The 24,940-nt window shown below is 24.2% G+C and overlaps 18 protein-coding genes across 18 annotated transcripts; 8 read left to right on the forward strand and 10 right to left on the reverse strand.

Annotated features, from left to right (window-relative positions):
- Positions 1-935: 935 nt before the first annotated feature.
- Positions 936-2,375, forward strand: AAJ76_1200036711 (hypothetical protein; the record flags this gene model as incomplete). The annotated part of the gene is made up of 1 exon (XM_024473861.1): positions 936-2,375. The coding sequence occupies one exon, from the start codon at positions 936-938 to the stop codon at positions 2,373-2,375; it is 1,440 nt and encodes a 479-aa protein (XP_024331526.1).
- Positions 2,376-2,839: 464 nt separating this feature from the next.
- AAJ76_1200039265 (60s ribosomal protein l10a) lies at positions 2,840-3,490 on the reverse strand (the record flags this gene model as incomplete). The annotated part of the gene is made up of 1 exon (XM_024473862.1): positions 2,840-3,490. The coding sequence occupies one exon, from the start codon at positions 3,488-3,490 to the stop codon at positions 2,840-2,842; it is 651 nt and encodes a 216-aa protein (XP_024331527.1).
- Positions 3,491-3,721: 231 nt separating this feature from the next.
- AAJ76_1200039497 (vip36-like vesicular integral membrane) lies at positions 3,722-4,435 on the forward strand (the record flags this gene model as incomplete). Its single annotated transcript, XM_024473863.1, has 1 exon — positions 3,722-4,435. The coding sequence occupies one exon, from the start codon at positions 3,722-3,724 to the stop codon at positions 4,433-4,435; it is 714 nt and encodes a 237-aa protein (XP_024331528.1).
- A 46-nt stretch (positions 4,436-4,481) lies between these two features.
- Positions 4,482-5,117, forward strand: AAJ76_1200040257 (cysteine protease; the record flags this gene model as incomplete). The annotated part of the gene is made up of 1 exon (XM_024473864.1): positions 4,482-5,117. One exon carries the CDS (start codon positions 4,482-4,484, stop codon positions 5,115-5,117), a length of 636 nt encoding a protein of 211 aa, XP_024331529.1.
- Positions 5,118-5,159: 42 nt separating this feature from the next.
- On the reverse strand, positions 5,160-5,822 carry AAJ76_1200041597 (hypothetical protein; the record flags this gene model as incomplete). The annotated part of the gene is made up of 1 exon (XM_024473865.1): positions 5,160-5,822. The coding sequence occupies one exon, from the start codon at positions 5,820-5,822 to the stop codon at positions 5,160-5,162; it is 663 nt and encodes a 220-aa protein (XP_024331530.1).
- A 999-nt stretch (positions 5,823-6,821) lies between these two features.
- On the forward strand, positions 6,822-8,402 carry AAJ76_1200042597 (hypothetical protein; the record flags this gene model as incomplete). The annotated part of the gene is made up of 1 exon (XM_024473866.1): positions 6,822-8,402. One exon carries the CDS (start codon positions 6,822-6,824, stop codon positions 8,400-8,402), a length of 1,581 nt encoding a protein of 526 aa, XP_024331531.1.
- Positions 8,403-8,432: 30 nt separating this feature from the next.
- On the reverse strand, positions 8,433-9,101 carry AAJ76_1200044876 (spore wall protein precursor; the record flags this gene model as incomplete). The annotated part of the gene is made up of 1 exon (XM_024473867.1): positions 8,433-9,101. The coding sequence occupies one exon, from the start codon at positions 9,099-9,101 to the stop codon at positions 8,433-8,435; it is 669 nt and encodes a 222-aa protein (XP_024331532.1).
- Positions 9,102-9,205: 104 nt separating this feature from the next.
- On the reverse strand, positions 9,206-9,718 carry AAJ76_1200045493 (fcf1p; the record flags this gene model as incomplete). Its single annotated transcript, XM_024473868.1, has 1 exon — positions 9,206-9,718. One exon carries the CDS (start codon positions 9,716-9,718, stop codon positions 9,206-9,208), a length of 513 nt encoding a protein of 170 aa, XP_024331533.1.
- Positions 9,719-9,744: 26 nt separating this feature from the next.
- AAJ76_1200045520 (hypothetical protein) lies at positions 9,745-10,773 on the forward strand (the record flags this gene model as incomplete). The annotated part of the gene is made up of 1 exon (XM_024473869.1): positions 9,745-10,773. The coding sequence occupies one exon, from the start codon at positions 9,745-9,747 to the stop codon at positions 10,771-10,773; it is 1,029 nt and encodes a 342-aa protein (XP_024331534.1).
- Positions 10,774-11,499: 726 nt separating this feature from the next.
- Positions 11,500-12,957, reverse strand: AAJ76_1200048732 (hypothetical protein; the record flags this gene model as incomplete). Its single annotated transcript, XM_024473871.1, has 1 exon — positions 11,500-12,957. The coding sequence occupies one exon, from the start codon at positions 12,955-12,957 to the stop codon at positions 11,500-11,502; it is 1,458 nt and encodes a 485-aa protein (XP_024331535.1).
- A 1,635-nt stretch (positions 12,958-14,592) lies between these two features.
- AAJ76_1200051087 (hypothetical protein) lies at positions 14,593-15,312 on the reverse strand (the record flags this gene model as incomplete). Its single annotated transcript, XM_024473872.1, has 1 exon — positions 14,593-15,312. The coding sequence occupies one exon, from the start codon at positions 15,310-15,312 to the stop codon at positions 14,593-14,595; it is 720 nt and encodes a 239-aa protein (XP_024331536.1).
- Positions 15,313-15,854: 542 nt separating this feature from the next.
- On the reverse strand, positions 15,855-18,071 carry AAJ76_1200053846 (inorganic pyrophosphatase exopolyphosphatase; the record flags this gene model as incomplete). Its single annotated transcript, XM_024473873.1, has 1 exon — positions 15,855-18,071. The coding sequence occupies one exon, from the start codon at positions 18,069-18,071 to the stop codon at positions 15,855-15,857; it is 2,217 nt and encodes a 738-aa protein (XP_024331537.1).
- An 876-nt stretch (positions 18,072-18,947) lies between these two features.
- AAJ76_1200054723 (hypothetical protein) lies at positions 18,948-19,328 on the forward strand (the record flags this gene model as incomplete). The annotated part of the gene is made up of 1 exon (XM_024473874.1): positions 18,948-19,328. The coding sequence occupies one exon, from the start codon at positions 18,948-18,950 to the stop codon at positions 19,326-19,328; it is 381 nt and encodes a 126-aa protein (XP_024331538.1).
- A 23-nt stretch (positions 19,329-19,351) lies between these two features.
- AAJ76_1200055789 (leucine repeat-rich protein) lies at positions 19,352-20,014 on the reverse strand (the record flags this gene model as incomplete). Its single annotated transcript, XM_024473875.1, has 1 exon — positions 19,352-20,014. One exon carries the CDS (start codon positions 20,012-20,014, stop codon positions 19,352-19,354), a length of 663 nt encoding a protein of 220 aa, XP_024331539.1.
- A 594-nt stretch (positions 20,015-20,608) lies between these two features.
- Positions 20,609-20,854, forward strand: AAJ76_1200056384 (hypothetical protein; the record flags this gene model as incomplete). The annotated part of the gene is made up of 1 exon (XM_024473876.1): positions 20,609-20,854. One exon carries the CDS (start codon positions 20,609-20,611, stop codon positions 20,852-20,854), a length of 246 nt encoding a protein of 81 aa, XP_024331540.1.
- A 234-nt stretch (positions 20,855-21,088) lies between these two features.
- On the reverse strand, positions 21,089-21,400 carry AAJ76_1200057175 (synaptobrevin-related protein; the record flags this gene model as incomplete). The annotated part of the gene is made up of 1 exon (XM_024473877.1): positions 21,089-21,400. One exon carries the CDS (start codon positions 21,398-21,400, stop codon positions 21,089-21,091), a length of 312 nt encoding a protein of 103 aa, XP_024331541.1.
- Positions 21,401-21,432: 32 nt separating this feature from the next.
- Positions 21,433-22,563, reverse strand: AAJ76_1200058338 (transcription initiation factor iib; the record flags this gene model as incomplete). The annotated part of the gene is made up of 1 exon (XM_024473878.1): positions 21,433-22,563. One exon carries the CDS (start codon positions 22,561-22,563, stop codon positions 21,433-21,435), a length of 1,131 nt encoding a protein of 376 aa, XP_024331542.1.
- Positions 22,564-23,441: 878 nt separating this feature from the next.
- On the forward strand, positions 23,442-24,122 carry AAJ76_1200059217 (transcription initiation factor brf1 subunit-like protein; the record flags this gene model as incomplete). Its single annotated transcript, XM_024473879.1, has 1 exon — positions 23,442-24,122. One exon carries the CDS (start codon positions 23,442-23,444, stop codon positions 24,120-24,122), a length of 681 nt encoding a protein of 226 aa, XP_024331543.1.
- Between the last annotated feature and the right edge of the window lie 818 nt (positions 24,123-24,940).

Raw genomic sequence — 24,940 nt, forward strand, 5'->3', positions numbered from 1 at the left:
TAATATATTTGAAATACTCAAATCTATGGAAATTATTTCTGTCCAATAAATTTCAAAATTGTTTACTTAAAAATTATATAACGGTTTAATTTCCTAATTATTTAATTAAATCAAAAAAATGTTAAATTCATCTTCATAGCTTTTACATTTTTATTAAGTTGAAAAAAGTACCTTAAAATTCTATATTTTTTATCAAACAAGATCATATTTGTAAATGTTATATTTCTTAAAGCAGTATTTTTCAAAAGCGCAAAAGTCAAATAATAATTAATGTTTCAAATAATTTTGCAAATATTAGTTTTAAATTTAAAATTGATAAAATACTAAAGCAATGTTTTACTTTTAAAGTGTTAAATTAAAAATATGCTATAATTTTTTTAATTTCTAATTTCTTCAATTGTAAATTAAAATAATTTTAAGAAAAAAATTATTGATATTTTTTCTCAAAATGTTTATGCACACGAAATTTAATGTGTATACATATGATGGTCGTTAAAACCAACAATTTTTTAATTAATACAATAACATAATTTTGAAACATTAAAAAATTTAAAGTAATCTAGAAATTTTATGATGGTAAATATAATGCAGTTTTTGTAGTTTACAATAAATGTTTACATGTAAAAGTTGTTTCTAAAGCAAATTTAAACAAAAACATTGTATTATAATTGATTTCATATCAATTATTTAATAAATTAATTTAAAATGAGAATTAAATGATCATTGTTTTTAATTTTCTCAATCCTTCTAAATTGTGTTTAAATTTTAAAAAAATCGTTAAAATAATTATTTTCGACGTTGTAAATAAATAAATTTGAGTTTTTACAATTTTTTAATCACAAATCTATATTTTAATTTAATTTTTTTGTTTACATAAATTTTTTTGCATGTTGTATAAATAATTTTATAAATAATCAAAAAACTTTTCAGCCCCCATGATAATTTTTTTATTTGTTTTCAGTTTAACAGAAATATTTGCTGATATGAGTTTTATGCTACGATTCAACAAAAAAGAAATTAAAAAGATTAAAGATGTTGTTGTTCTCATAGAAAATAATCTTTACTTTACGAATTACGGTTTTAATGTTAATAAAATTGAATGTGATATTAAAGTTTACAATGCACTGAGTGAAGAAAGCAACTTTGGATATATTAAAATTATGCCAATAATTGATAATGAAAAATACATTCGATTATGTATTCTGATTTTACTTGACAATGAAAACGTTGTTATGATTAGTAACACGAACATTGACGAAAAAACTTGCATACATAATAAAAGTAGACAACTGATATTTAAAAATGTTAGATATGTTGGCCGCCATATTTGGACAATTTTTTTGGATAGTATTAAGAAAAAGAAGAGACCAAGTTCTTTAATTTTATATGAAAATGTTGACAGTTATAGTTTACAACGCAAGGCAGAATCACTCAGTAATTTAAATTTAGAAAGAAAATTTTATTTAAGTTCCATTTTTTTGGAAGAAAAAGCATTCAATTTTGTGTATGTTGCTGGAGATTCTTTTTATGCAAAAGTCAAAGAGTGTGAGAAAGTTTTTCAAAATGTTAATAATTTCTTGTCAAAAAGCGCACAAAAAGTTGTTGAAGAATTATTTTGCAAAGATATTGAAGATTTTGCCAACGAAGCAATGAAAGAGGATGAACAAGAAGAATGTAGAGAAGAAAATGAGAAAAATGATACAATGCAAGAAATTAAAACATTTAACAACAACTTTGATGAAGCGTCGGATTCTTTTTATAATACTAAAAATGGAAATTTTGAGGATCAAAATAGTATTATTTTGCAAAATAAAAATTCCATTGAGAATACTGCTGAATTAAATGACTTTAACACAAAAGTCAAAACGCAAGATTTTGATGTAGAGAATAATTTAAAAATTAAAGATAGCTTGCTTGATATTGAAAATTCTAATGCATTAATTGAACCTGATCTGTTTTCTAATAATTGTAATGAGAATCAAGCGAAAGACAATTTTAATAATATTTTGGAAAAAAATGATTTAGATGTTAGTCAATTAATAAAAGATAAGATTAGTTTAGAAAATGGGTGCGAGAAAAATATTGTGGAAGAAAATGACGAAACTTTACATGACAAAAATGAGCTAATTACAGAAAAGGAAGATAGTAAAAATGATATTACAAAGGAAATAAATAATGATAATAAACCTAAAAATTTGTATAGAAGACAAAACGAATCAAATTCTGGTGATAATTTTGATTCAAAAAATAGTAGGTTTCCGTATTACGCCACTGTGTGTGTATGTGTTTTCCTAATTGCTTTTGGTGTTGCGTATATAAAAAAAAAAGGTAATTTTAAGTTATTTTTTTCTGGAAAAAAATCAATAAATGGTTGATTAATTAATATAATACTAGAATAAGCTTTTTTCATTTATTAATTAAAATTTTATCAGTTTGATTTTTAATTATTTTATGGTAAATTATCGAAAAAAAACACACAAAAAATACATTTATTCTCAATAAGATTATACATGTACAAAAGTTAAAATTATTATTTAGTTATGTCAAGGAACAATTATATTTTATTTTATAAATTTTCTGACTCATGCAGGAAGAAAGTAAAACCAATAAAAATATTATTGATAATCTACACAACCATTTTACATATCAGAATTTAAAGTAATTAGGACAATTTTTCTGTAAAACATTTTATTTGATTGAAACTTTTTTATTACAAACTCATTTAACTGATAAATTATATAGTTTATAAATTTTAAATATTCAAAGTAAACACAGAATAAACAAACAACTTTAGAAAGAACATTCCAAAGGTACAAGGCAAAATTAATAAACTAATTTATTAATAAAGTTTTTTTGGTGCCCTTTGTGCTCCCTTCAAAAAAACATTCTTTATATTTTCTTCTCCTTTTTTTAATGCAGCCGTCATAATTGTAAGTCCATGCTTAATATTCTCAAAAATTTCATTATTATCCATTTTAGTATGTCCAACAGGAAAAGATGTAACAGACATATCCTTAACCCTCATTCGATACATTTTAAGAGCATTGTTGTATACAACATCAACTTTATCATCATCTTTAAGCATATAAGGAATTTTACCAGCTCTTAAAAATATTTTAGTCTGAAAAACTTTATTAGATCCTTTGCATAAAATAAAATATTTGTTTGATTTAAAGATCTTTTTCTTTTCAGTAATCATTTTATCCTGCATAAGATCATCGATCAAAACAAAAGGTATACCTTTTTCTTCACAAATTGCACCAGTATCTTTATCAGCCAAAACAATAGTCTTACTTAAATATCTTGATTTATAAGGCATAGTAATATCCTTAGTAATTTTATTATCTCTTCTTGGATCTAAGCCCCTAAGACTAACTTGTACTTGAATAGTATCGGTATACTCCTTATTTTCTTCTTTAATGTCTTCCAACAATTTGTCAATTTTAGTTCTGTCAACAAATAATAATTGGTTTTTCTCTTCTGCTGCCATATTACCCCTCAAAGAAAAAAAAATTATTTATACAAAAAAATTAAAAACAATTTATTAGTTTAAAAAAACAAATTTATGCAAAAAAAATATTTAAGAAACATTTTGCATAATTTAAAGATGTTAGAATAAGTGTTTCAAAATTTTACGAGACATTTAAAATTATGTAATGACCTGTTATTGAATATTTTAAATGTATCATGTTTGCTTTATAAATAATTTTAAGTTTCAATCATGGCAAATTTGATAAACGGAGAGTATGTTTTGTATGATTCTTTAACACAAGAAGAAACATTGTCTTTAAGAAATAAATGTATAGAAGATATTTTAGAAAATAATGGTTTAATGTGTCAAATACCAGGTTGTTTAGCAGCCATTTTATGCCTAAAAGTAGAAAATCAAGATGAATCGTTTTGTTCTGATAAAATTATCAAATTAATAGAACTTTTTCTAGTTAAAAGCAAAACACATAAATTATTTTACGGAAGTTTTAAAGAGAATGAAATACAACAAGTTTATGACTTAATAAATAATTCAAATGTAGATATTAATTATGATGATATTGATATTTATCTGCTGGGTCAAACATTTATTAAAATTGTTAGAGACAACAGTATTCCACTTTTGCCTAATGCCGTGAATGAAGAGTTATTTGATGCATATGTTAATTATAATCCAATAAAACAGAAGAAGATCATAAAACGAGTGCCATTTATTGTAAATAGTAGAAATAGAATATTTTTAATTCTTCTGCAAAATCTTTTTAAAAATATAGAAAAAAAGAAGAAATTTAGTGGTACCTCTAAAAATGATTTACTACACATTTTTGGACCTATTGTTTTTAAAGGCAATCTTTATAAAAAACAGGTCCATGGATATCATAGGATGGTTATTTTGGAAGATGTTCTAAATACAGACATGTTGAAAGTTGATAAAAATATCATCTAATCTGCTACATTTTTACAATTGATTTTATGATTATTCACCCCCTATTATGGCAAAACCAAAATTTCAAGGTAAAGCAGTTTCTGAAAAAAAAGATATTTTCCTTCATAATCAGTTTTCTAAGAAATTTGGAGATCTTAAATATTTTAGAGAAATTATAAGAGATGGAAATTGCCTTTATATCAGTCTATCAGTACAAATTATTACTTTTGCACGCGAAAATTCTTCATTTTCAAGTGAGTGGATTTCCTTTACAGACAGAGTTAAAAACTATTTGACAAATTTAAATATTGATGAAGTTGTGTATATTAATAATATAGAAGCATTTAATGATATTATTAACAGTGATGAGAAACTAGAAGATGTATGTCTGGAGAGGTGGTATGAAATTATTTATTTAATACGTCTTGCCATTTCAGCACAAATGAGAATAAATTCTGAGTTATATCAGCCTTATATCCCCGATATGACGGTAGAAACATATTGTAAAAAATTTATAGAACCTTTTTACATTGAAGCTGGGTATCTTGAGATTTGTGCTCTAGTTGAAATTTTACCCCTTTCTATAGAAGTTATTGATATTCAAGAGAATAACGAAAATTGCAGTAGATTATACGGAATGTATGAGCAAAAAATAACAATATTACACACACCTAATCACTTTGAACCTGTTTACTACAAGTAATATTTGTTACATGTATTTAATAAAAAATTTCAAAAAAATTTCTCATGCAAAAATGTTTAATTCTGCCTTATTGCATATCTTAGCTAGTGTTTGTATACTTACATTTAGCTTATACGCATTATTTTTGTGTAATACAATTTCTTTATCTACTAATCCATTAAGTTTAAGTTTTAACAAAAATAAATTTTGTATTTTTTCATCAATGCCTTGTACACAAGATAATATTTTAAAAATATCTGAATATTTTGAAACTGCATAAAGGAGTAATACCTCATAATAGTCAAAAAATATTTCTACATATTTTTCTATAATACTTTCTTGTATACAAATCTTATTATATAATTCATGTATTGTATAAGTGTTATATGTATCAATAACTTTTTTACTGTTTTTGTATGATTTATAAAACATTAATTTATCTGTGTATGTAGGAGTAAACACATATTGCACAAAATTAATGTTATAAATATTAGAATATAGAATTATTTTTTTGTGATTTAAATTTAGATTTTTTAAGGATGTGTAAATATGAATATCATTTGGACTATCAGAACTTGCATTCCAAGAATGCAAATAAAACGTAATATTGTTGTAATCTAAAAACTTAATAAATGTTTTTATATCTTCTCTACTGATGATCTGTATTTTATAACAATCTTCAGACTGTATAATATTTAATAGTTTACCGAGGGATTCCTCAAACATTTAAGGATACAATTTAATAATTAATTACTATAGATTTAACGTATAAAATAATGTTATTATTATGTAACTAAATCAAATAATTAAAATTGATTACTAATGCTTTTGTATTAAATTGTATTATGTAAGTTTAACTAAAATAACTATTCACTTAATATCGCTATAATTTTTTTATATTTACTTAAATTTTCAAGTTTGATAATGAATTATTGTGTGAATAAAGATATAAATTAGTTATAGTTATCAATATATAACTTTAAAAACCATGATTAACATTTGTTATAAATGATTTTTAAATTTAGCACTTGTATTTAATGACTTTTATATAAATTATTATTTTAAACAAGTAAGTAATCACTAGATAATTTGTTTTTATACAATAATGAATCGTTTATTTTAGAAATAGCTTTGTCATTATGCCTGTTTATGTTAATATCAGCCTTTTGCAAGTAGTAATTTCTTTTCTGCCTTGTTATTAATCTATTCATAAAATTATGAAAAAAAATTATAAATAATATTTTTATTGATTGGCTTTCTTCCTGCATGAGTCAGAAAATTATTAAAAATTATTAAAACTAAACATTATTGTTCCTCGACAAAAATTTTTACAAAACATGATAAGTAAGCATTTTTACTTTTTTATTTTTATGGATTTAAAATGTGCTATTAATATTAAAATTGTGCATTAATTGTAAAATTTAAATAAAGCATAATTTTTAGAAAAAATAGTCAAATTGTTACTTAAAATTATACAATTTACCTTTAATTATTTATTTTCTGTACAAAATAGTTTTATAAAAAAGTTGTGATAAAAGAAATATCACAGTTATAATTTTATATATTAAGATAACATTCATATTTAAATTTTTATTATAGATAAATTTGACTAATTAAATAACATTAACATCTCGATGAAATATAAATTACAATCTTAATTCTACTGTGTAAAAAGTTATTTATCACAAGTTAGCATCTTTCTTTATAATTTTCTTTACCCTTTAAATGACAAAGAGTCCTTGCCAGTTATTTGATAGAAATCATATAATTATTGAAAATATGATATTTATGTTATGTGGCATTGATACCGAATATCTATCTATTGGTATGAAAAATAAAAAATACGCTCTACTTTTAGAAGGAAATTATCCTCTTGAATACCTTTTTCCTTTTGAAGAAATTTGCATAAATGTTAGAATTACACATAAATTCATTTTTAAAAATATTTCTTATGAAAATTGCATAAAAAAAATAATTAGCGACTTTTTTTTAAAGCATAAAAAGTTGTATCTCCTGAAAATTGAAGAAAACAGGAATACACGAGATTTAGAAACTTTATATGTTAGTATACAAAGTTTTATAGAATTATTTAGAGATTTTAAGTTCATTATTGATGCTTGTAGAACATCTGATGACTCAGAAATATATTATAATATTTTCTCTGTACTAGAAAAACCTATTTTTAAAGATTTAAAAAAATCTATTACTAAACATTTTGATGATAATATTATTAATTGGATAATATACGGTAGTTTATCGTCTTCATTTTTTATTACAGAACATAATTTAAATCTAGAAAATATTGAAGAAGGATTTTGGAAATCTAAATATTATTTAAAACCTAGTGCTAAATCAGAGGAAAATGAAAAAATATTAAAATGTGGTAAATTGGTCCAATTACTTAATTGTTTAGATATTAATATTATTAATTATATCAGTCAAGATATAATACTTAAGAAAGGAATATCTGGCACACTTTCTTTTGTAAAAGACATAACCTACAATTTGTTATGTAAAGATTTACAATATGAAATTTTTTTAATGGAAAAATATCTGTTATTGCAAGATATGTCATTTTATAGCGATTTATTTACAGATTTATACAATGATAGATCATTTAACTTATCTAACGATTTTTCTATACATTCAGAAGAAAATAAGAAATTAATTCGCAAAATTAATTTATTTAAAAAAGTAGACATGATTTGTTTTAAATTAACAAATTATGACATAAATAACACTATTTATAAAATTTTAAATACAGATTTACAAGTCAAAAATAACCAATCGATTTTAGAATTTATTACACTAGACTTTAATCCTAAAATTCTAAAATTAATACTAACAAAAAAAGATTTTATAGAGTTAGAAATAATTTTTAGGTTTTTATTTACTTTTTCTGTTATTCAATTTTTTTTACAGAAAAATTTTCACTATCGATTTTCAAAATTAATGTTGTGTTTTGTACAGCATCTAAAATTTTCAATTTTTTCAGATCTAAAAAATATTATATTTAGTGATATAGATAACCTTATAAGAGATATTAATAACACTATTTTAAAGTATCTAAAAAATCTTTTTTTAATTTCTAGTGATACATATTTAATATTATCACAAATTATAGATTTAACTTTTAATTTTATAGGTCTTGACAAAAAAGAAGAATGTATAAATTTAGAAGAATTTGAAATTAAGTTTTTTTTGATTGTTAAACAGCTTTATAAAAAGTTGAAACATGATAATTGTGACTGGTGGTTTTTAAATGCGTTAGAATGTTTATGTAATGAAAATTTGTATATGTTGTAAACAAAATGTTTATATTAAATTAAAATTTATTTATATGCTTAATACAATTTTGCTAAAAACGGCATCAATCTTCTTCTTTTCAACGGTTGCATTAATAAAATTTTTGTACACTTCGGGAAATCTACCATCTTCGTGGTTTTTAAGTCCTGCTTTTAAATTTTCGACAATGTAAATGGCTTTATTGTACAGCCAAACATTTCTATCTTCTGGGGCTAGTGTGCTTAATTCTTGGTCGTCTTTAACATTGTTGTATTTTGTGCTCTGTGCATCCATTAAGTTTTTAAGTCTTAAAATCATGCTACTTAGATTTGTCACTCTGGCTTGTAAATAAGGACCCTGTGTTTCAAGCCAGAATGGGTCAAGGTCTCTTATTGATTTAATATTAGTATTTAAGCCATTTACAATAGAAGACTTAAGCTTATCATCCATTTCAAAAAAGTCAGAATCATACCACTTCTTAAAATCTGGGCTGTTTGTAGAAAAATAAATATAGTAGTGACTTAATAAGTATCTTATTTCTCCATATATTTTCCCTACAATGGTATCTGCTAAATCCTTCTTAGAGATATGAGTAACATCAGGAACTGCAGACAGCTCAGTAGGAACTACTAGTTTATGTTCTTCATCAAATAGATTGTAAGCCTCTGTATTATCAATGTCTGTGAACGTGTATACAAATATTAAAAGGAGTGTAATCATAAAAAAATCGAAGAAAATATTTTTTTATTTTAAAAATGTAAAACATGTTTCAAAGTGAATCAATAAAATATTATATCGTTTTTAATTAAAAAAATCATCACATATTAATAAGTTGCAGGAATAAATCGCTCAACAGTTGATCTTTGTCCTCTAAATGATACTATAGGAACCCCCTGAATATTTTTTATTCTTTGTTTTAAACCAACATCAGAAGTAGCCACAACATAACATTTGTGTTCAGTAACACGATCCAGGATACAATCATCCGCGTAGGTTCCCTTATGGTCACATTTAAGACGCACAATATCTTGTCCTCTTACTAAAGCCAAAGCAACTCTATAAGGACGTCCTAGTTTTTCTAACTCTGCTATAACACAATCAGTTATATGCATTTTTACATTTCCATCTAAAACTGTCCATAGTTCATTTTTCACATCTTTCTTTTTACGAACACAATCGTTAATATAATTTGTGTCTAATAAAACATTATATGGAGGTCTTAGCGAGTGAGAAAAGGCAAATTCTTCACTAAATGTAGGAACATTAATATTTTTAAGTGGTTCTTTTTCATTATTCTTATTCTTTCTTAAATTTAGTATTTTTTTCATTTTTCTCATGAGGGAGTAAAAATCTTCCCTTTTTAATGACAAACGTTTTAGTCGAGCTAGTAGAAAAAGATGGTTTAAGTCATATTATTCACATAGAAGATACGTTTAATGCCGAAGATTTACAAAATTATCTTAATTTAATAAAAAATAGTAATGAATTTTACACATTTTACATTGAGAATGAAGTTTTTAAAACAAGTATTAAAAATATTATAGAAAAATACAGTTATAGTTATGAAACGAAAATAATTATAGAAGTCGAACCCGACAAAAATAAATTTGATGTAGAAATAGACTTTGATGAGTCAATATCATTTATAAAATATTGTGAAAAGCAAAATTGTATTATTGTAGGCTTATATTTAACTGATATGAAAATATTTGACAACGGGTTAATACAAAATTTTAGCAATGAAATCGGTAGATACGTTGATGTACGAAATTTTGCATCGGATAGGAATTTACAAGTAGCTTATTCTACAGAAAAAGGGATTTTTAATATAACAGAAGGTAAAATATATCCTACTGAAAATATTTCTGCACTTCAAGCTATTAATGGCAAGATTTTTTATGGACAGACCGATGGTAAGTGCTATGAATTAAATGACTGCGCTACGTGTATAGCAGATACAAATGGGTATAAAATTGTTAAGATTTTACATTTATACGATAAAATACTATTTATTGCCAGTAACGGATCTATAATTTACTACAATAATAACTGTAATTCAGTAAAAAAGAACTATTTTATAACATCTGCTGATTCATTTAATAATATTTTATACTTGGGAACATCTACTAATATGTTTTATATTGTCAAAGATGATACAGAAACAGGTTACCAAGTAGATATTAGATATATTGATTTTATTAAAGTTTTGAATGAAAATTTATTGATTATTTCGGGTCAATATCTTGTACAAATAATCCAATTAGATCCATACAAAGTTTTAAATGAATTTAAATTTGTGGTTGAAATTAGTGGGATTGCTGTAAGCAAAGGTAAATTGTTTATTAGTTCTGGTACTAAACTGTTTGGTACCAAAACTAAATTTTCGCAATAAAATGTCAAAAAATTAAACTTTTTTTTAAATGTTATAAGTTTAGCGGCATTTTCTAATGTTTAATTAAGTAAATTTTTATTTATCATTGCAGAAAAAATAATAATTTAAAACAGAATTAGCTTATGCGATGAATAAAAAAAAAATAAAAAGTTTATTATCAAAAATAAAAAAACAGTAACGGAAGAATAACAACCAGGGCACTAAAAACTTCGCTGTAAAAATAAAATATCAATTTTGTGCTTGCACGCCGGCATATTTTTACGGCCTTGCTTGTAAGAAAAAAAAGCGTTCCCTCAAAAACAAGGTCTTTTTTCTACTTAAGACCATCTCTCACCTTAAGTGAGTATACAGAACAACATCACCTGCCACAATACACAAATTAAGAACAAAACCCAGTTCAGCGGGAGCTGATTTTTATTATTATTTTAAAAAACATTTAAATTTAAATGCTACTGCATCAATAATTTGCTATTCCAATGTGCAATCTTCATAAATAAAAAACACAGACGCTTTTTAAACTTTTTGTGCCTAGTAGTTCTTGTAAAAAATTATTTACAAAATAAAAATTGTACAACAATTAGAACACATATTTAAATACTGATAAAGGTTAAATTAGCCAAGAGCAAAAGTATTACAAAATAAACTATATTAAGAGACACCAAATGTCTAACAAACACAATGGATACAACAATATACAAAGTTTTTAAGACGATAAGATAAATAAATTTATTCGAAATTATACCTCGGGACATATATTACGTCATACATAAGCATTAGGGGATCACAAGCTTTTTCAATATTCATACCGCTGAAAATTTTTTTAACAATTGTTGGAGAGAACCCTGAAACTAGTAATGTACCAGCCTCATCCTTCTTAACTGGAAAATGCTTTTCTCTTGATTGTATATTCCAAAAAATAACTAATGGTCTTTCAAGTCCTGCTTCCTCATATTTCTTTTTAAAATCTTCATAAATCGTGCACAGCTTGTCCTCATCTTCTTTAGATTTATTTACTGCGTCATCAAATTCCATGTCCGATAAAATAATAAGAGCCTTAGGCAAATCCTCTTTTTTAACATTTTTCTTTTGTGCTACAGACAAAATTAGTTCAAAAGCTGCAGTAATGTTAGTATTACCTCCCCATTCCATTTTATCTATTGCTTTTACCTTTTCTTCCAGAGTTTTGAAATCGTTTAAATCTAAAAATTGAGGATACGCATCAAAATTGAGTATAAGATTATGAAAAGCACCCTTTTGCTTTGCTGCAATATAAAGTCCAAGCGACGTTGCAACGTCTCTACATGATAAGCTACCTTTTTTTGAATCTACTCCAATTCCTCCATTCATTGAATCAGATGAATCAACCATTGGCAGAAAACCTCCGACATCCATGGTGTTCACCATCTTTTCCCATTGCTGCTCCGCAACTTCAGGTCCAGCAGTTCTTAAAGACTTTATTACGTCATAAGGATATATTGCTGATACATTAATTTTTGTTTTTCCCTCCGCGACGTCATTTACATACTTTAATAATCGTCCTGGACAATTTTTTTTAAAAACCTTTGCATGTCGAGCCATTGCTAACGACGGGACTTTTTTAAAGTCAATTTCTCCCCAATTTTTATTGCATATATCAGTCTCAACAACCTTAGTAGCACCAACTAAAAATTTTCTGTACTCCCTTGCTCCCATATTCCACTGTTTTCTAAGCCTAGAAGCAATTTTACCTTGTCTTGGCATCCATTTTGCGGCAAGCGAATAATTCACAGTTTCAACAATCTGTTCATCTATTGCAGCTTTAATCTTATTTGCAACAAATTTAAATCCTTCATCAGTTTTAGCAACAAGAATATCATCCCATCTTCCTAAAAAAGGAGCTTTTTCAACCATCTTTTTAAAATAATCAAAATTAGCTTCTTCCAAATAAGCTAAAATATCCCTAAAATGTTCTCTCTCCCCTAATCCCTCCTTTATATCTCTAGAATAAAGAACTATTCTTAAGACTTCTTTAGGCTGTATCTTAAAGGCCTTCTTGAAATAATTAATTATAGACATCCCTCTACTTGCACCCATCATAACAAAAAGATCCAATGAAAAATTACCCGTAGACTTAAAGGCCAATGCACGGTTTTCTGTAAGTGTTAAGTTTTTGACTTTTTTATTGACTTTTTTAGAAATTTTCATTTATGGGTAATGTTTTTTTTTTGTATTTATACTATAAAATTAATTAAAAAAACAGGTAATTAAATCATAAAGATAAAAAGATTGATTATCTCTTTAAATTAATATTTTTTTGATTAATTAAGGTTTTATAAAAATATTACAATTTATTTTTGATAAATTCTTAGAATAGTAAATTTGCATATCAAAAGTATAACTTTGTTTAAGATTTATTTTGCAAAAATAGCATTGTTAAGATAACAATGAAAAGTTTTATTTTCTACAAATATTTTTACCAAAAATGGAAAGTGTTAGATTTTTAATTTTTTAAAAATTGCAAATTAAATTTTATGAAAATGTTTAATTTTAAATTATAAAAATCGTGATTGAACAATAAACATATTAAGTTACTTAGCAAACAGTTTATCTTTAGAGATTAAAATATTTTATTATAGTGTGAGTGTTTGAGTTATAGAACTCGTTAATAATAATATAGATTGTCATTTAATTTACTTTTTTATGGTTGTTTTAAATATACATATCTTGGTAAAAAACATTTACAATGATGTAAATTTAAGATTTATTACATTGTTTTTTCTTTACAAGTTATTTAGAAGTTGTGAAAAAATTATATTTTTAGCTTAGTTATTTTTGTATAATTATTTAAAACCACTATAACAGATTTTCTTATAGCATTTAAGTGTTAAATGTAATATGTGTTAGTGTTATATATAATCATAACATTTAAATTTTAAATTTATTGGTGTAATCTAAAACAGCTACATTAATAAAAATTAATAAATTTATTTGTATAAATTCTAAATTTATTGGTGTAACAAAGAAAATTTTGATTTAATCAAAACTAAAAATATAAACGTGTCATAAAAATACAAGAATGCAATCAATATATAGGTTAAATAAAAATATCTTTAAATTAAGTAGTTTAATTGAATACTACTTAAAGAACAACAATCTGCCACCTATTTCTGGCAGATAGGATTAGACTATAAAATATAAAAAAATACAACAACCTTTATATTTTTCATTCATAATGAGAAATTTTAATGACCTGTGCATATCAATTTTTGCAAAAAATTTTATGTGTTTATAAAATTATACTTTTCTAACGCTTCTTATTTTGTTTCATTTTTAAAATTTAAACTTATTTCTGACATATAACTTATCTACAATAAGTTGTTTTATGTATTTAGAATTTACAGTTTATAATTTAAATTTTTGTAAAAGCACGCTTATCAGCAATGAAATGTAATGAAAATATTACATTGTATTTATATTTTAAAAAACGTTTTCTATAAACAAACTGTTGGTTAAAATGAGTCATTGGCACTTAAAAAATTTCTTTATTTTAATTATAAAAGTCATATTATTACAATGTTCTGATTATAATCATAAAATATTTATTTTAAAATTGTCATTAAAATATAAATTTAGTCTTTGCATGCAGAACATTTGCTATTAGTTTATTTCTTGATTAGGTTTGTAGATATCTAAAAAATTTAAAAATAAAAAATATTGTTTTAGATGCATGAAGAGTTTTATATGGCTGTGTATTTTACACTTTTAAGCCACTAGCTCTTATATTTTGCTATATTAAAAAAATTCTACGTTTTTATTTTAATTTACACAATTAATTTTAATTTAAAATTCTTTATTTTCTTTAATTTCAATCTTTTGTTCTGTAGTATGTTCAACATAACTTACTTCACTATTAAACTTACCAATCAAGTTGTTCTTTACTGTACATAGTTTAGCGTATTTTAAAAGAGCAGTTTTAAATATCCGAGAAGATGTAGGTGCTAATAAACCAACCCCATTCGTAATCAGACTTTTTAGTATTAATTTTAATTGAATTTTTAGTGTAAAAGGATCGATTACGAATATCGTGGCCAGTTTTCCACACCCAAAACTTGGCATTAGGTGGAATGGTATTTGATTGGGCGGAAATGTTAAGCACGACACACCCAGTATTGTTAGACCCATACCATCAGTCACAGGCCAAGATAATTTATAATATGAACGTGCGGTCATTACACTAGCTATAAGTTCATTACTACAAAGCCCTTTTTTATCAATGCCTAAATCTAGTTCTTCAATTAATAACACATTGAAGTCCCCTACTATCTGCACATTGTACTTTGCAATGTCGGTATTAAATTCATTAAAAATTCTGTTTAAATAGTTTCTAACATGTTCTCTCTTTCCAATTGTAGATTTTAAAGACTTTGCTTTTTCTAAAAGGTATATTTTTAGCAATGTCTGCTCATCTAAATGTATTTTTACTTTAATAATGTATGTACCATTAGACGTATCTACACAATTTATAAAAAAACTAAAAATACAGATAAATGAAAAAATCATTTTTTTGTTTAAAAAATTTTAAAGATAAAGCAAAAGATGTCAGACATCGTCATAAAAAAATTTTAAATGTTAGTTTAAGAATTATTTGGTAGTAAGAAAAGGCATGTCACTACATCAATAAAAAGATGAATATGAAACAGAATTTTCATTTGATAAACTTAATGAAACATTTTGGTGACAATAAAACTAGACTGACAAAAAACCTTTTTAATGTAGATACAAATAAGAATCACTATTTTTTACTGCTAACCATCCTAAAAATACAAGGCTACAAACGCCCAGTGATAATAAAACAATCAATCTTCTTTTCTTTAGTTTTTTTTTGTTAAATCTAACATGTTTATAAGGATCTCCACTATTTTTTAGTACAGAAAGATGAAGATCAAGTACTTTTTCATTTGCTTTGTCTTCTAATAATCTCACGATTTCCTCATCAGCATCACGCACCTTTAAACATAAACTTCTGTTAGTTTCGCTTTTCATAAAAAAATATTGTAAATCCAATTTATAAAAAAATTAAAGGAGAAGCTAACAAATAAAAATTATCCAAAAAATGTTCTGTCTATTTGGAAGTCAATTCCTTTTGTCTTTTTATTATCAGAATTTATAAAATTCTGTTCTGTTACTTTAAAATTGTCCTCATAAAGTGTATTTAGGGGTTTCCCCTTAAAATTGTGTAAAAAATTTCTTACAAGCATTTGTCCCCTTTTTGTGTTGTATTGTAAACATTCAGTCCTTAGATTAATACAATTATCAAGTGGTATACCACTCAATATTTCATTAAGAGCTTCGGCTCCTCCTTCTTCTTTAATACATTTAGTTAAAGCAGCAGAAATATTGATATGCGAAGCCTCAACATGACTAGAATTATAATTTACAAGGAGAAAATATAAAGCTTTTTTCACATCATACCTTCCCTTGTATGAATAAAAGACATCACAAATCTTTCTAATTATTCCGGGATCCTCTATGCGTAACAAATCGAATAATGAATTTATGGAATTAAATGGCATTCCTGTAGTGTTAGATTTATTAACCCCTTCAGAAAAAACACTAATTAAAGACCTAGTACAAAGTATTAAAGAATCTGTATTATCTAAAATATTCCAATCATAAAGAATTCTATCAATTTCTCTTCGTATAAAAGGATCTTGTAACTCAAAGAATATAAGTAAATCTCTATTGAAACAATTAAGATCTTCATAAGGATATCTAAAAATATCTTCATAAATTTTTTCATAAACTTCCTTAGGCACATTATTAAGCATTTTAAGGATTGAAAAACATCTATCAAATGGACTATGTTCTATAAAAGCTTTAAGATACGAATTCGTATACTGGATAACTTTTAAAGGTACATATTTAAGATAATAGAAAAATCTAATAAACTTATTTTTATCCCATGGCTCTTCAAAAGTTTCAATTTTACCCAATTTTATACAACATTCAACAATTAGCTCATTAGCATTTTCTTTATCTTTAAATATGCATCTCTCAATAATTTGATTTAATAGAAATTCATTTACAGCAAATTTATTAATGATTCTGATGCATAATTTTTCACTATCTTTGTCTAAAAAATCTAAAAATTGTATGCATTCTACTGCATTTACATCATTAGATAATTCTAAAATTGTACCATTAAGTAACGGATTTTTAAATACTAATGTTTTCATATCTCCTTCTAAATTATTTTTTTGCATTGTATCGTATATTTTTTTAATAAAAAATAAACATAATCTTTTAGGTAGTAAATCTCCATTCTTTTTTATAAATGTAAAAACCATAGCGGAATAATTTTTTACAAGAACATTGTACAAACCATATACTTCACTTTCAACTTCTAACCTGTTTTGTTCATCTAAATTAACAAAAATGTATAAAACTTCAGTAAGAACTTGTTCTACAAACTGATCTTGATTTTTAAGACAAAAAAATTTAGTCCAAAATTCTATAGATAAAATAAATGTAGATAAATCTCCTCTAAGACCCTTAAACACATATTCATACATTTTTGTAACATTAGATGTTTTAGGAGCTTTATTCTTCAGTGACGAAAAATATATTAACATCCCAACTGATACAGGCATTTTAGAAGATAATTCAATAACATCTTCTAAATTAAGCAGATTTCCCATGTCATTAATAAATTCTATTGTTTTATTAGGAAACTCATATCCTCGTCTATATATAATAGAGTAATCAAAATCTTTAGGTAATATTTTTAATGATTCAGTTAAAATAGGTATAATAATACTTGCAAACGAATCTTCAAATAATTGCATGTAACCTTTATAAATCATACCAACAGCCCTTTTTAGTTCATTCTTTCGTTTATCATTTATTTCTTGGCTGTAATTTAACAAATAAAGAAAGTTATATAATATTTTATATCCCATTTCTTGCTTATTTGATATTAAATCTATAATAATCTGAAAAAAATCAATAAAAGTTTTAGGCCACTCATAAATTCCAAGCTTTGCAAAAACCTCTGCAGTCTTGTCACTTGTATCTATAAGAATAATACTCTTCATTGCAGAAATTTCCATGTCCAAAGATAAATTTGCGGATTTCTTGTATTTAAGTCTTTCTTCTATAATTTTAAGTGCATAAATTCTCAATTCTACTATATTCGACTTAAACAGCATAAAAGTTTTATCAAGTGACTCGTCTTTAATTAATGCATCTATTTCAATTTCAATGTCTTTTATTACTTTTGGATTAGTAGATAATTCTTTGTATAATTTTTCTAACTTCATGTATGGGGTAATATAAAAATTCATTTTTATGCTTAAAAAAATTATTTATTTTTTAACAAACAAACTAAACGTAAATTTAAAAAGCATAGAAAGTTAAATCTTATTATTTTATTATTTAAATACACTCATCAATATTTAATAAAGCTTTAATATGTCTTAACATAAAAAAAGGAAAGATTACTTATTCTAGATAATAATATTAGCTAGTTAATTCAATAAATAATTATTATAAACTGGAAATTTATTTATAAACTTTTCCGTTTTTAAACAAAAATTTGAATAAAAATTATAGGCAAATATTTTTACCTTATGTCTTACACATATATTAAAGAACGCTTAAGTAGGTATATAAAATATATAATTGTTAAATAATTATTTGTAATTTATGAATATGTGTTGTGTCACCGTTTATTATTATGAATGATTTAATTGCTTTTTTTATAATATTGAATTTTTACTGTTTTTTTTTAATTGTCTAGTATTAAAAAAGCATGTAAACTTTTAAGTGTAATGTTTCTATTAAATATTGTATGGCATTAAGCATTTGTAAGACTAGAAGAACTTTTTTAAATAATCTTTTTGTATGTGAAATTTATAAAACACTTTTCATGTTAATCTTTATTTGTACCTAAAAAATTTAATTGATATAAGAAACGTGCATAAAGATGAGAAAATTAAACTTTAAATTTCTTTTTTATATTAGAAAATTTAATTTATTTTTAGTAAATTAAAAGAAATATTCTTTAGTTAGAAATTTTATCATTGTCATAAAAATCAAGCTTTTTTAACAAATAAAATTTTTTAGTTCCTTTTATATTTTCATTGGTCATGAAAAATGATGAAATTTAAAATATAAATTTAAAGCCTGCGCTGTTTATGAATAATGATATAAAATTTAAAGTAGCAAAATACCTTAATGAACCATTGGCACATGAAGAAGAATGTAAACTAGAAATAAATTCAGTTTTTTATTCTAAAGATTTCCTTAGACATAAAATCACTTACACATCTAAAATATTAAATAAAAAACTTAGAGAAAGGCCAAGTATAGAATACCTAAAAAATATTAACATTTTAAAAAATGATCTAATGTTGAAAGAAATTAAAGATAGATTATCTAATTTACTATTGCTAAGAGCTGATTCTACCTATAATAGATCGCATATCGCACCTTCTATTTCATCTTTAGTTAAAAAAATGGATTTTGAATATAAAAAAATTGTTATTATTCATAAATTAAATATTAAGAAAGTTTAATAAATAAATATATTTTTTAACAGTTATCTCCAAACCTCTACATGCTTATTTACATTAATATCCGTAATTAATGTTTTTTTAATAGCCAGTAAATTTAAATTGGTAAGACAGTTTATATTTATAATTTCTGTCAATTGAGAATTTTCACTCAACAAAAGTTGATTTAAAGAAACAGGCAATGATTTACAATCAATCTTCACTAAATTATTATTTTGTAAATCTAATGTTTTGAGGTGTTTTAGATGTGTTAAATCAGGTAATTCTGATATTTGGTTACTTCCAAGATACAACTCATGTAGAAATGGGCAATTATCTAAATTTTCTAACGTTTTTATTTCATTGACTGCTAGATCTAATATTCTTAAATGTGGTAAGTGTAAATTTTCTATTTTAGTAATATCATTACATATTAAATAAAGTTCTTCCAACCCACTGGGTAAATTATTTATATTCGTAATTAAATTATAACTTAAATCTAAACTCAAAACATTAGGTATATTTTTACATTGTATATATTTTATTTTATTGTCTGACATATCTAATGTGCTAAGATTTGGTAATGGAATAAGATTCATATCAGTAAATAAATTTCTACGAAGATCTAATTTTGATGTATTTGAAAAGACTGTAGATGGAAGTCTTTTTATTTTTAAATGAGATAGATTTATAAATATTTCTTTTGTCATAAGGGCATAGAAAGAGAAATTGTATTCGGTGTAATAAGAATACATAAATATTGTATAGGTTTTATTAAAAACATGTGAAAAATGTATAATCTTATTATATTGTAAAATAGGTAGTTATTTTACAAATATAACATAAGAATTTTTTTTAATGAACATTTTCATACTGAACGTTTACTTAAACTTATATATTTATGCTATTGGTAAACGATAATTAACTTTTGCGTGCTTTTTACAAAAATTATTTATCTACAAATGACGAAATCTGCAAAATGTTGCTTACTAGCGGCATTTTTAATTTTTAATTTTTAATTTTTTTTCGTAAAGTCGTTTGAATAGTTATTGATCGTATTTAATAACTAAGTAGTCTAATATTAAGTTTTGTTGCAAAGATAATTTTTTAGTTATGTACAATATAACATGAAAAAAGACAAAAACAATGACATATCTTAAAATATAAAGTAAAAAAAGTACATATCTATGTGTGGTAATATTTTATTACCACGTGTTTCTTCTTAAATCTTTGTTTGTTTGTTAATTAATTTTGTTATGTAAACAAATAAACTTATAAAAAGAAATTTTCCCTGAACACTAAAAATGTATACACAAGGAGACAATCCAAGAGTGGATGAGTCTAGAAGATCGGGTGAAAATAGTTCCCGAAGAACATCCCGGGCAATTGTAAATAAACTACATTTCAATAATATGTCTTCTCATTCTAAATCTCACAGAACATCACAAACAGGCCCGCGTATACTTAGTGCAATAGAAATCTTCCTCTCCACTGGCCGCATTCCTAACAGTTACTCCACTATGAATTTATGCAAATTTTGTTGGAGCTAATTTTATTATTTAATCTTTTTAAGAAAAGAATCATAATATTGTAGCAGAGGTCTATTGGTTACTATAGATTGATCTAAAATTATATTTAGAAAATAAAGTCTAAGTAGAAATTTAATCAATAAACACATATCTCTAAATGCCAACTAGAGTTAACTTATTTACATTTAATAACAACTTTATAACAATATTTCACCTTGCATAAAAAACAAATATATTTTAAAAAAACTTTTTATTTTATTTACCAAAAATTTTGGCGTAAATAAATTCAAATATCGGCTTTAATATTGGTTTAAAAACAATCCATACCAATAGTCCAATAATTAAAGCTAAAATTATAGTATATTTAGCCCATTTATAAAACAATCTTCTTCTAGTATCGCTAGAGACTTGTTGATGTTCTTCTGTAGTCCTTACCAATCCAGATGAACGCTTTTCTAATCCTCCCTCTAAATCAGCTATTTCTTCAGTTTCTTTAAGTCTCTCAGCAACTTTACTTTTTAATTTATTTACCTCATCCTCAATTTGCTCCGTTACCTTGTCACTCATTTTTGTTATTTAGTTATATTTTATTTATTTTGTTACAAATCTTCAAATAAATTTTCAATAATTGAGTAATTAATTTTACTAGATATTCTTTTATTTAGAGATTTAACTACGTCTGATACCGTATTGTACTGTTTTTTTACATGACGTCTTTTAGGTTTCTTTATGTGCTTTAATTTTTCTTCCTTTTCTTTCATAAATTCTCCATACATCTCAAGCCAAACTTTTTCTCTTTGATTAACTTCTTCTTCGGTTAGCAAATCATCAGTAGAATCTTCATTAATAATTTCTTCATTGTCAATATATTTTAATTTTCTTATTTTTTTTTTAGTTATATTTTTTAGTACAGGCGGATCTTCTTCTCTTGTAAGCCACTCAGAATTAAATTGATTTACACTTAAATCTGCAGTTTGGGTGTCTTGTATTTCTAATAATCTTTTTTTTAAAATAAACTCAGACACATGTACCACTTTTGCGACCTCGCTTAACGATCGTTCTTCATTGTACACACGACTGGCTATCAAAATAGCAGCGCCACAAATATTATTAGGACGTCTACCAGTGGTAATCCAATCTCTACTCATCCTTGACATTATCCGTAGAGCGAGTGTGGGTATTTTTTGATTTTTTAAATTTAATTTAACAATATATCTCTGGATATATAAAGTGGGATCTACATTTGGAATATTAAGATTTAAAACTTCTACTATTTTTGTAAATGACTTTCCTATTTTAAACACATCTATATTTAGTGCATTAGAAAAATCAATTAATAAATGAGGAGTTTTTTCTTCCCTACAAACTATATAAACACAAGCACTAAGTGTGTATAAAATAGATTTACCTTTACTGAGATTATAAGGTAATAGTAATCTATAGTATCTGTAAGAACAATCAAGAAAATTAGATCCTAGGCCCATGTTAGAACAGATACTTGAAATGGTATTTTTAATATAAAAACTGGCATCAATGTACTGTGTTCCCACTTGTTTAGAATCAATATTTATAACTTTACCATTTAAAGTACTTTTTAAACCGTTATCGGAGAAACTAATAGTACTAACAATAATATTTTCTTCGTGTACCATCCCGCAATTTGTGCAATAGATTACACCCTGTGCACTATCTGTGGCCATATCTGAAGAATTACAATTACTACAGACCATGGGTAAAAAATATTAACTGTTTAAAAAAGAATATTTATTAAAATTATCATTTATTGAAGATTTTTTAAATATCTATTGATGCTTTACGTGATAAAAAAAGGAGAAAAGTTGCAATAAATTACAATCATGATAAAGCATCTGTTTAATGCAAAAATAAAAGTTAAGATTGTTAAAAATTACGAAAAGTTAAGATTGCTAAAAACTGTATAATATTTTTAAATTCATGTAAAGTGTAAACAATAAAGATATTTAAACAATATTTTGCAAATAAAGTTTGAAATATAACTATAATATATGCAAGAGCCGGTTTATGATCTACAATAATATATAACATGTAAAATATACAAAAATCTTTATAAATATTTTAATCCTAATCACAAAACAAAGCTATGATAAATATTTAATGTTTATCTTTACTTTCTAATTAAACTTATCTGCAGTATTTTTGTAAACTATAAAACAGATATTAACCTCAAAATAAAATATTGGTTTTACATTTATTTATAAAATATAACAGTTTTAATAAGTTTTCTATTTACTTATAAAAAGTAAATATCATAATTATAATGGTTTTATTTTAAAAGCTATATTTTCTTCAAATCATTAATTAATTTTTCAAAAAATAATAAAATATTTTAAAATTTATTTAAAAAACAAACAAACAAGTTTAAAAACAAAATACAAAATTACAACTTTTAGCCTTTTGATTTTAATTAAATTAATTGGTATATAAACAAATAAAATTGTGAACCCCTTATTTTAACTTTGCTGGTTGTAGAAAATTGAAGTTTAAGATGTGCAAACTTTTCTAAATAAAGTGTTTTTAAATTTCTTATTTTTTCCTCATTTTTTATTTTTTATCCCTTTTGCGAAAGTTTATGAAGTCAAATCTAAACATAAAAATTTTAAAGCTATGCATATCCGAGGTATGTTTACAAATAGGATTTGAGAGAATATCGGAACAGAGTCTTAATATATTGTCCGATTTATTAAAATATTACATAATAAAAATTTCACTACAAATTAATAAATCAGTAGGATCGGATGCTTATTTCGAAGGGGTCACAGAATTTTTACTAAAAACTTTTTTAGGGGAAGACTCTTTTTTAGAAAAAGAAATGCTTGTATTTTTGAACTTACAAAATAATTTAAAAGGACATTTAAATGATCAGGGGAGTAATAAATCGTTATTGCATTGTTTAAAAATACTTCCAAATGACCATCTTTTTACGGGTGTAACACGTAATAATATTTATGAACTTGGTTCTGAACCAAGACTAAAAACTAATTTTGTAAATGACGCTATTGAAAAAGATGAAGATTTTCAATTTTTTCTAAAAAACTGTAAACCTAAGACCTTTTGTGAAATAAAGGTAGATAAATGTGATTATGACTTAACAAATGTAATAGAAGAAAATAAGAAACAAAAATGTGAATTTAATTATGAGCAAATGAGCATTTTTACAGATTTTACATGTACAGAAATTTTTAATGATCTCGATGACTTGTTTGCCGATTTTTCAAATTTTGCAACACAAAAAATATTTAAAGAATTATAATAAATTACAATAGAGAAAAAAAGTTAATTTTTATTTAGTAACTATAAAAATTTTAAATTACAAGGTTTTGAATATATTTTATACTACATTTATTTTTTACAGTAAACAAAAAACGTCAATAAATGAAAACAACACACATCAGTGTTACGCTTATGAATCAACAAGGTATTGAAGAATATATATTATCAAATTGCTTTTTATAAATATTTCAACTAATATTTGTAAAATTATAATCTTTTTTTATTTATAACAAAAGATACGTAGTAAAGAATAAAATTAATTCTACCAGTTTGTAGGTAATGTAATATTACTAAGTAATATTTATTAAATTAATTTTGCATATTAAATTATATAAGAAAAATAATTTATGGATTTTTATATAATAAGCTAATTATTTTACAATTAAGTATATTCAAATAGTTATACTTGCTGATTATTTTTTGTGTAAGATTTGAGTTATGAAAATTCTAATTAATGAAAAGAACTAAACTGTTTTAAGCAATAACACCAAGGAAACAAAAGGGTTGTAAACTTTACAATGTTTTATAATGACACAATAAAAATTTCAAATTAATACAATATTTTTAAAATCCGTTTCTAGACAAAGTTAGTATATTTTGATTTAATTGATAAAATAAAAGCATTCTTAATATTAATTGTAAAGGTTTTGAATCTTTCTAAGATTGTAAATTCGAAAAAAAATGCATCACCTCTTTTGCATTAACAATGTTTACAATATAAATATTATGTAGATAACAAAAATTTTTAAGAACAAAAGTAAAGATTTTTAAAGTATATTAAATGTCAAATCGGAAAAA

This window comes from Vairimorpha ceranae (assembly GCF_000988165.1).
Source record: "Vairimorpha ceranae strain PA08 1199 chromosome Unknown NODE_12, whole genome shotgun sequence".
Lineage (NCBI taxonomy): Eukaryota > Fungi > Microsporidia > Nosematidae > Vairimorpha > Vairimorpha ceranae.